Source organism: Tenrec ecaudatus, chromosome 14 (genome assembly GCF_050624435.1).
Source record: "Tenrec ecaudatus isolate mTenEca1 chromosome 14, mTenEca1.hap1, whole genome shotgun sequence".
NCBI lineage: Eukaryota > Metazoa > Chordata > Mammalia > Afrosoricida > Tenrecidae > Tenrec > Tenrec ecaudatus.
This window is the reverse complement of record NC_134543.1, coordinates 86536212-86547465: the sequence shown is the minus strand read 5'-3', so window position 1 is coordinate 86547465 and position 11254 is coordinate 86536212. Positions and strand designations below refer to the sequence as shown.

The following is an 11254-nucleotide window of genomic DNA, read 5'->3' as shown; positions in this document are numbered from 1 at the left end:
TGCTATGATCCCCCTCATTCTCAACAGTATAGTTTTTTTTTGTTTGTATGTTTGTTTGTTTGGGGTCTTGCTAGTGCCTGTTACATTATTCCATGAATACCTCATGATTGCATAGCTGGTGTGCTTCTCCATGTGGGAGTGTTGCTTCTCTGCAAGATGCCCCCTTGTTTAACTTCAAGCTTTTAAGACCCCAGATGCTACATCTTTTAATAGTCGGACACCATCGGCTTAATCCTCCACATTTGCTTATGTGCCCATTTACCTTCATTGATTGTGTTGGGAGGGTGAACATCACAGAATGCCAGGTTGTTAGAACAAAGTGTTCTTCTGTTGAGGGAGGCCTTGAGCAGAGGCCCAAGCTGCATCTACCTCCTCAATGTTTTGTCTTATAAACATTTGTACATATGCCAATACCTCTATTTTTATGAATTAATATGTTTACATGAGGGCACACTTATGTTTATACCTATATCCATAGTTTTGATTCCTAGATCTTTCCTCTGTTTCGTTCACCTTCCTCCTTTCTGACCATCATGCTCACCCTTCTTCTGCCTCTTAGTAATTCCTCTCAGCAAGATGGCTGTTGCTACAATTCCCCCAGGATCTCTATGTCCTCTGCATTGCTGCCTTTAATTCCCTACTTGTTCCCCTGCTTTTGGCTTTGTTTTTCACCTCTCCTTTCCCCACCACCTCCTCCCCACACGTCCTTCCACCATGGGTTATGTTGCTTTCTCCTCGGGCTTGCTTCCCATGACTATCTTATATAAGTAGGCAGTCTACCAATAACAGAGAAAAAAGAAAAGCTTGAATTAAAAGGAGGGTAAAAATTTTTTTAAAGTAGAAAAATCTAGCAAAAATAAGCATACATAATTCCTGGTCTGCCCAGTGACCTTATTGACTATCTCCCCAATGGACCTGAGGGAAGAGGTGGTTCTGAATACTGCCCCTCCTAGCCTGAAGGCTAATTGTGAGGCCTCTCAAGGGTCTTGTGGCTTGGCTTTGCTCCTCTTGCTGATCTTTTATGTTGCATTCTTGTGAACCATATTTTTTAAGAGAACAGTGTATGGCTATGAAATTGCTTCCTACTCCAGAAAAATGCCGCAGAAACTCTAGTGATGATAAATGCAACTTACAAGGACAGAACTATGGGAAAAACTCAAGTGGACAAGTGGGTTTCTCATTTCAAGGAGAGTGAAATGTCAATTGAAGATGTCTGTCAACTTCACCAATGGACAAAAATGTAAACTCATAGTGCATTTGGAGTTTGTTCCACAGGGTCATACTGTTAATCAAGCTTTCTATTTAGAGGTTCTGAAAAGATTGTGCAGCAGGGTGTGACAAAAAAAGACCTGGTTTGTAGCAGACAAGGGGGAAACTGGTTTCCCACCACCACAATATACCTCACGCAGCTATCTAAGTGCACAGGTTTTGTGCAAAATACCGCACGCCTCTCTTGGCCCACACACCTTACTAACCTGAACTTCCTCTGAGTGACTTCTTTTTATTTCTGAGAATGAAGAGGGACATGGGAGGACAGCGATTTGATGACTTAGAAGAGGTGAAGAAAAAAAAAAGAGGTGCTGTCAGCCATCCAAACAGATGAGTTTGAAAAATGTTTCCAAGAATGGCATCACAGATTTAACAAATTTATTAAGTGCAATGGAGAGTACTTGAAATGTGATAGGGTGGTTTGATTAAAAAAAAACTAAAATACATATCTTTGGGGGAAAGAAAATTTTTTTGTGTTTTCGTGTGTGTGGGTGTGTGTAGTGTGTGTCCGTACATTTGCCTAAATGAATCAAACACTCTGTCATAAAGAAAGTTTCAGGCTGCCGCAGCAACAAAGTCAATTGTCATTATCTATCTGTCTTTTCTCCACAATCTGAGAGCCATGAATAAGTCAGAAGTATCTACTATAACACACTTTGTCCTGCTAGGCTTTCCTGGCCCGTGGGAAATGCAGATCCTCCTTTTCTGGATAATTTTGTCGATCTACATCTTGACTCTGACTGGGAATATGGCCATCATTGGTGCAGTGAGATGGGACCCACGACTCCATACTCCCATGTATGTGCTCCTGGCCAACTTCTCCTTCCTTGAGCTTTGTTATGTGACCTGCACAGTTCCCAAGATGCTGGCTAACTTTCTTTCCAAAACCAAGACCATTTCGTTCTCTGGCTGCTTCACTCAATTTTATTTCTTCTTTGCCCTGGGAACAACTGAATGCTTCTTCCTTTGTATAATTGCTTATGACCGGTACCTGGCCATCTGCTACCCACTGCATTACCCCTCCATCATGACTGTGCGGCTCTGTGGTATTCTGGTGTCTCTTTGTTGGCTCATTGGTTTCCTTGGACATTTAATTCCCATTTCATTCATTTCTCAACTACCTTTCTTTGGTCCTAATATCATTGATCATGTCCTATGTGATATGAACCCATTGATAGCTCTGTCCTATGTCCCTGGACCCATCATAGAGCATGTATTTCACTTTGTGTGCACTCTGTTTATCATTGTCACACTTTTCTACATCCTTGGATCCTATGTCTTAGTGCTCAGATCTGTACTTCAAGTTCCTTCTTCAGGGGGTCGGCGAAAGGCCTTCTCTACCTGTGGATCCCACCTGGTGGTGGTGTCCCTGTTCTATGGAACCATAATAGTGATGTATGTGTCTCCCACTTCTGGCAATTCAGTTGCTGTACAAAAGATCATCACACTGATATACTCTGTAGTTACACCTGCTTTAAACCCCATAATCAACAGCTTCTGAAACAAGGACATGAAATCTGCTCTCCATCATATAATCTGTGGGATGAGAATGATCCAAGGCTCATAAGTAGACTTTGTATAACCTAATGAATCTATAACTCTAAATGGGAAAACAATTCTCTTTCTCCAATTCAAATTAATTTTGTTTTATTGACAACCATCACAGAAATTTAGTCCAAAACAAAATTTATCATATATTGATCACATGTTGATGCCCTTTTAGTTACAAAATCATGTTTCCATGGGGAAAAATACTAGTTACATAAAAGCATTAAAAATAACTCTTTAAAATCTTAATATTTACTTTCAGAAAGATTAAAAACAACATGAAACATTAAAAACAGAAATTAATCAAATCAATTATTTTCATACATAGTTTTCTATCACTGTTTTAGGAATGTAAAAATCTGCCTATTGACTTATATTGGGGGCTGAAACTCCATACATCAATATTAAACATGTTGGAAGATTACGAATTGGTGTCACCAATCTTGTGGTAGTTACATAATCTTGGGTCAGCTTGAAGGTATAAGAGTGAAGGGGTGGGCTATGATAGTTGGGTTTCTTCTGCCAACATGGCTGCTGTAGGAATATGTGGACAAAGTTTAGCCTGTGAATCAGGGTGAAGCTTCACTGGACGTCTACTGAGATTAATGGCTCTTCGAGGCCTGACTCTTCCTCTTTCTCCCTGTAAGCAGGCTGCACTCTCTCTGCCTTCACCTTCATGTTGACACTGCCTGGAGACCAACGAGAGCCCTCGGGATGCTTCCACCACCACTGTACCCACATGACTTTGCACCCACTGGCCTGTGATCTTCCTGCATTTCACATCATTGCATGTGCTGCATGAGTCTAAACAGGGATTTATGGACTTGTATTGGACTTATGTGCTAATATTGGATTTATGGACTTGATCTTGACTGTGCTGCAGTGTTTTCTTAATATACAATTACTCTTTCATATAGATCTCTTTCTTATACGTATATGAATGTCTCTGAATTTGTTTCTATAGTCAACCCATTGGAAGACAAAAGTCTTGGCTTCTCATCCCCCTCAGCAAGAATATTTTTGGTGAGAGTTGTTAGTGTGCTATATGATGTCCCTAAGAAATGTGAGCAGTGCACAAACACACACACTTGACCTTGTTCCCTGGAGTTTGTGGGATGCTTTAACTCCCTGTTTTCTATTTAAGGAGGAGAAATAAGTGTAAAGCCTAGTGTGGAACTGGCTCTGACAGCACAGCAGGAAGAGATGGACTATAGCGGAAACAACTGCAGTCTGTCAAGAATAGAGCAAAAATAGAATACCTACTTACAGTCTAGGTTCACCCATGGTAGGTGATCCATTTGAGCCATCTTAAAAGAGATTTCTTCAAAAAATACTATCAGAAGTACAGCAACCCCAAAAGAGAGTCTGTGTGGAGTAGATCCCTGGACAGGAATGAGGAGGGAATCATAAGTAGCCAGCAGGAAAAGCAATATCCACCTCAGGGAATTGCAGTTGGGGCATTCCTACCTCGCTAGCAGTACACACACACACACACACACACACACACACACACACACACACCGTACTATGTGAAAGAAAGCTCAAAGTGCACTTTAGAATGTTGCCGCCACAGTATATGACTGGATAGTCCAGGGAAGAACATTTCAGGCCTCGTTTTCTGAGTGGCAACAATTGGAACAGCAAATGAAAGAAGCAAATCAACCCTGAATCAGACCTACTAACAAGTTTCATTTTGATAAAAAATTACCATTTGGGATTTAGGCTGTACTGGAATTTCCAATATATGAATAAGGAGATTACATATTAATAATAAGACACCAGAAAAGCTATCGTATTTTCTAAAAGTAGAAACAAATAGGAGATCAAAAAATGTTTGGCATGATCAGTACAATGAATTCCTTTGTTTTTGCACGCTACCAACACCAAATCACCCAACAATGCAGTTGCAAGTGAAATATTTAAACATTGCTATAACTTAAGAGTTGAGCCCTGGTGGTGTCATCGATTACGTGTTGGGCTGCTAAATTCGGGCTTAAGAGTTCAAGCCACTAACGCTTTCTTGAGGGAAAGATGACGATTTATATTTCAGTAAAGAGTTAACAATCTAAAAACCCACAGCAGCAGTTCTACTGTTCTATATGTCCCCATGAGTCAATTATAACTCATGGGAGAGCGTTTACATTGTTATTACCCAAGTGAGGATGAAAACCCTCACCTGGAATACCTAGTACTGCCTCGTGGAGTTCCCCAGGCAACAGGAGAGCACACTGCCCTTCAAACGGTTGCTATTGCTGCTGCGGTTGCAGTTAGGTGCTATGATTAGACAGGGACAAACTGTCCCGTAGGGGTTCATGAACTGTAACATCTGCAGGAGCAGATACCCAACTCATTTTCTGCAAAGTTATTGGGTAGGTTCAAATTGCCAACTTTTCAAATAGTTACTGAACACTTAACTACTGCATCACTGATACATCTGACTATGAGGAAAGGAGGTCTGAAATCCAGCTTCAGAAGATACTCGAAGAAACCTTGAACGATGACCATATTTTTCTGCCTGAAGTCAGTCTTCATGCCTGAGTCATTCAACAGAAAAAAACCACAGGAAATATTTTGTATATAATTCAATAACTAGCATATGTCCTACTATTGTAACTTTTAACTTTGTAACTTCTAACTATGTAACTTCTCCTGCCAAACACCTACTTTTTAATTAAGATCCAACTCAGGAATCACTTCTATCAGAAAGCCTTCCTAAAACCTGAGGCTGAACTTGTGTTTCTCCTTCATCATAAGACTACACCAAGTGCATATTCCAATCATTGTGCATATAGACTCTTAGATATGAGTCTATGTCCACATCTCTTCCCCTAGTTTATGAGCCCTTGATCCCTTCCTTTTTTCCAACAGTCTAGCATAATGTCTGACTTGCAGTAAGAACAAGGAAAAGAAGCATTTGTAACATTGGATGAATGGGCTAGGTCTTTAATCCTGGAGCCCTGGTCGTGGCATACTGGTTACACGTTGGGCTGCTGTCCAAAAGGTGAGTGGTTTGAAGCCACCAGCCACTCTGAGGAGAAAGATGGTGCTTTCTACTCCTATAAACAGTTACAGTCTCAGAAAAACACAGTTTTACCTGTGAGCTCCCAAGGTTTCCTGTGAGGAAATAGCAGTTCTACCGTGCCCTATAGGGTCACAAGGAGACGCATTCGACTCTATGGCAGTAAGTTTGGGTTTCAGCTTGGAAATTATATATATTTTAGAAGATGTTAAGTGATTATTTATTTTAAATATTGAATAAACGTACCTATTTTCAAACCCGCATTTTGATATGTATCTTATCATAAAAGGAGTACATGCTTTGTATGATTTCATATATATATATATATATATACATATATTTATTTATTTATTTATTTATATTTCCAACCAATAGTAGGGTTGTTAACAAACCAAGGGACGAGGGAACACAAGTGATACAAATCGGTGGAGAGGAGAATGTAGGAGGCCTGGTAGGGCGTGATCAAGAGCAATGTAACCAAGAGGAATTACTGAATCCCAAATGAAGACTGAGCGTGATAGTGGGAAAAGAGCAAAGTCAAAGGAAATAGAGAAAACAGCTAGGAGGCAAAGGACATTTATAGAGGTCTAAATAAATGCATGTACATATCCAAATATATTTATTTATGAGAATGGCAAAATAGTTCTATATGTATATATTTAAGTAACACAGGAAATTAGGCCTCCATTCAAGTTTTCCCTCAATGAAAGAATACGTTCTTCTATTAAATTGGCATTGTGTGATGCTCTCCTTCCCGACAAAACCACTGAAGAAAAAGTGGGTAAATAAGCAAATGTGGTGCAGAAAGCTGATGGTGCCCAGATTTCAAAAGATTTAAAGGCTTGAAGGTAAACAAGTGACCATCTAGCTCAGAAGCAACAAAGCCCACGTGGAAGAAGCTCACCAGCCAGTGTGATCACGAGGTGCCAAAGTGATCAGTTATCAGGCATCAAAGAACAAAAAATCATATCATTGGGTGCTCACCTCACTGATACCATCACTGAAGACAAAGGAGTGCATAAGCAAATGTGGCGAAGAAAGCTTATGATGCCCAGCTATAAAAAAATATAGCATCTGAGATCTTAAAGGCTTGAAGATAAACAAGAGCCCATATAGCTCAGAGTCAGCAAAGCTCACGTAGAAGAAACATACCAGCCTGAGCATTCACGAGGTGTCACAGGGATTGAGTATCAGGCGTCATCAGAACAAAAAATTATATCATTGTGAATGAGGTAGGAAGTGCGGAGTAGAGACGCAAAGCCCATTTGTAGGCCACTGGACATCCCCTTACAGAAGGGTATCAGGGAGGACACGAACCAGTCAGGGTGCGATGTAGCAACAATGAAACAGACAACTTTCCTCTAGTTACTAAATGCTTCTTCCTCCAAAACTATCATGATCCCAATTCTAACTTACAAACCTGGCTAGACCAGAGGATGTACACGGGTACAAATAGGAAGTGAAAGCACATGGAATCCAGGTCGGAGGATCCTTTCAGGACCAGTGGTATGAGTGGTAATAGTGGGTGGGTGGAGGGAAGGTTGGTTGGAAAGGGGGAACCAATTACAGGGATCTACATATTACTTCCTCCCTGGGGGATGGACAACACAAAGTGTGTGAAAAGACGTTGGACAGGGCAAGATATGACACAATAATAATTTATAAATTATCAAGGGTTCATGAGGGAGGGGAGGGGAGGGGGAGGGGGGAAACTGAGGAGCTGATGCCAGGGGCTTGGGTGGATAGCAAATATTTTGAGAATGATGAGGACAATGAATGTACAAATGTGCTTTACACAATTGAAGTATGCAAGGATTGGGATAAGAGTTGTATGAGCACATAATAAAACTATATTTAAAAAAAAAGAATTAAGGTAGCAGATGGACATTGGGCCTTGACTCAAGTACTTCCTCAACACAAGAGCAATTTGTTCTAACAACCCGACATTCCGTGATGCTTACCTTCCCGACACAATCGCTGAAGCCTAAATCAGTGCAAAAGCAAATGTGCTGATGAAAGCTGATGGTGCCCAGCTATCAAAAGAAATAGCATCTGGAATCTTAAAGGCTTGAAGATAAACAAGCGGCCATTTAGCTGAGAAGCAACATACACTGCATGGAAGAAGCACACCAGCCTATCTGATCATGAGGTGTCAATGGAATCAGGTGTCAGGCATCTAAGACCCAGAACAAAATCATACCAAATGTGAATGGGGGCAGGGGGGAGGTGAGGGGAATGGAGTCACAAAACCCATGTCTAGACAATTGGACATCACCTCAAAGAGGGGTCACAGGGAAGAGATGAGTCAGTCAGGGTGCAATACAGCACCAATGAAACACACAACTTTCCTCTAATTCTTTGGTGCTTCCTTCACCCCACTACCACAACCTCAATTCTACCTTACAAATTGGATTAGACCAGAGCATGCACAGTGCTACAGATAAGAGCCCACAACACAGGGAATCAAGGATAGATAAGCCCCTGAGGAACAACAATGAGAGTAGGGATACTAGAGGATTAGGGTAGGGTAAGGGGAGAAAGGGGAGAAAGAGGGAATCCATCACAAGGATCAAACTATACCCCCTACCACAGGGTAGAACAATGGAGAAGTGGTTGAGGGGTGACAGAAGACAAGGTAAGATATAAAAATAATAATCTAAAACTCATCAAGGGTTCATGAGGGAGGGCAGGAGGGGGAACGAGGGAGTGGGAAGAAATTGGGAGCTGATATCAGGGCTCAAGTGGGAATAGAATGCTTTGAAAATGATGATGGCAGCATATGTGCAAATGTGCTTTACACAGTGGATGAATGTATGGCTTGGGATAAGAGATGTAAGAGCCCCCAATAAAAGAATTTTTTTAAAAGAATATGAACCAAAAAGCTCACTCACTGTCATCAAGTCTATGTGACTCATAATGACACCCTGTGGATTTCTGAGTCTGTAAGAATTAGTGGTATTAGAAAGCGAAGTCTTTCTCCCATGGAGCTGCTGGTGGTTTTGGACTATTGACCATGAAAACTGCAGCCGAACACGTAACCACTACAAAAAAGCTCACAGAGAGAAAAAAATGAAATTATTTAAATGGTTCAAAATAAGACAAAGGGAATAAAGAACAAATAGGACAAATTAAAAAGAGAGAGGCTATCAATAACTAGTGTCTCCCAGCAAAATTAAAGATGTTAATTGTGTGAAGACCCTTCCTCAGAGAACATAAACACTGTTCATTTATAGCGTTCTCTACATTCCCAATGGAAAAGAACTTTCCTGGAAACAAAAAGTGCTCTGTACATCCACACAGACATCTCCCCATTGCTTGTTAAAAGCATTCTTCCAGCCATCACACAAGGGGTCAATTTACCCTGAACGAGATGCAGACTGTGGATGGAAGAAAGGGTGCTACCCAGGGACTCTTGAGGGAGTCACAAACCAGCCCAAAGGGACACAGACAGCTTCACTACAATTTCTAAGGTGCAGCGTTAATTGTACCCCTTGAGAGTCTCAACAACACGCTCTTCCTCTTCTATCACCTGCAACGCCCACCCCTTTTCAAATTGCCTCATGAATTCATACCCCAGTATTTCCATCAACACCAGAGCAAAAGTAACTAAGAGATAAAAATCTCATCTGGTGAACTCTCTCTACTGGGACACACAAGAGCAAGTCTGGGTGCCTTCAGGTGACTGAGGTCTGAGTTGTGGCCCATAGCTCACCCACTGTTTGCAGGACTGTATTTCTTCCCATTGGCCATCACTACTGCCCAACAGAAGGGCCCTCTTGTAACATTTTTTTGAGCGCCTCTGGAAGGGAGGAATCCGGAGTTCAGTGTTTAGTTTGTGCATCCTGAGGTTTGGAATATCATCCAAGTGCACACCTTTACTCAGGAGAGCTCTCAAGGCTGAGATTCCTGGATTTGGGTTCCAACTGAGGCATCAATGAGGGCATCCAGGCAGTGTTCTTCCCAGCTCTGTTCACATTTAGTCCTATCATGATGGGTAAGTAGCTTTCTACCTTTTCTTCCCAGGATTTCTCCGAAGACCTCCACACATGGAATCCTCTTTTACTATTAGTATGGATGTGGACTTTGTATATTTATGTGTGATTTCACCCACAGTAAACTATCTCCAGTAACATAATAATAAAGAATGTTGTAATAACCTGCTGGCTGAGGATCCAATTGCTCAAATATTCCTCAGTTCCCTTAAACTTTCGTGACTCATCGCTTACAAGGAAATGACCTCATTACTCAGAAAATTGATAACTTTTATAATTTTGTTTTAGAAGCTCATTTAGTTTGACACATACCTGACCTTTTACAATCTCTCCAGTTAAGCACTCTCTTCCCAGTTACTCGTGTGTGTGTGTGTGTGTGTGTGTGTGTGTGTGGTTTTTTAAATTATACATTAGGTTGGGGAGGTTTAATTTTATTTATTATTTTTTGTTTTTTAACATTTTATTAGGAGCTCATACAACTCTTATCACAATCCATACATATACATACATCAATTGTATAAAGCACATCTGTACATTCTTTGCCCTAATCATTTTTGAAGCATTTGCTCTCCACTTAAGCCCTTGGCATCAGCTCCTCTTTTTTCCCCTCCCTCCCCGCTCACCCCTCCCTCATAAGCCCCTGATCATTTATATGTTATTATTTTGTCATATCTTGCCTTGTCTGGCGTCTCCCTTCACCCACTTTTCTATTGTCCGTACCCAGGGAGGAGGTCACATGTACATCCTTGTAATCGGTTCCCCCTTTCCAACCTACTCACACTCTGCTCTCCTGGTATCGCCTCTCACACTCCTGGTCCTGAAGGTATCATCCACCCTGGATTCCCTGTGCCTCCAGCTCCTACATGCACCAGTGTACATCCTCTGCTCTATGCAGACATGCAAAGTAGAATACGGATCATGGTAGGGTGGGAGGGGGGGAGAGGAAGCACTTAGGACCTGGAGGAAAGTTGTATTCTTCATCAGTGCTACGTCGCACCCTTACTGACTCATCTCCTCCCCTAGACCCCTCTGTGAGGGGATCTCCAGTGGCCAGGGAGGTTATATTTTATATAATCAACACTATATCCAACAATTCAAACCACTCAGCAACACCCACATTAACCTAATATTCTCTCCCACCACCACACTCCTCCATTCTCCCTTTCACTCAACTCATTACTGTCAACTGTCTAGTTCATCGCTTCATGTTGCCCCCTGGGCTTCCTTCCCTTGGAAACCTCCAAAGTATGTTCCCTTTGGTAAGTCTTTGTCTGGGTTTTTATCTCATACAATATTTGTACTCTTGGGATTGGCTAATTTCACTCAATATAATAATCTTCAGGTATATCCAAGTCTTGTGATTGTTTTATCATTGTTTTTCAAAATAATATACCGTTGTGTGTATATACCAAAGATTCTTCGTCCA

General features: G+C 41.3%; 1 protein-coding gene across 1 annotated transcript; it reads left to right on the top strand.

Annotated features, from left to right (window-relative positions):
* Nucleotides 1–1891: 1891 nt before the first annotated feature.
* Nucleotides 1892–2770, top strand: LOC142426178 (olfactory receptor 11H7-like). Its single transcript, XM_075531638.1, has one exon. It carries the CDS (start codon nt 1892–1894, stop codon nt 2768–2770), a length of 879 nt encoding a protein of 292 aa, XP_075387753.1.
* Nucleotides 2771–11254: the final 8484 nt, after the last annotated feature.

Coding starts and splice junctions, on each gene's coding strand:
- LOC142426178 (XM_075531638.1), top strand. CDS start 1,892: ATGAATAAGTCAGAAGTATCTACTATAACACACTTTGTCCTGCTAGGC.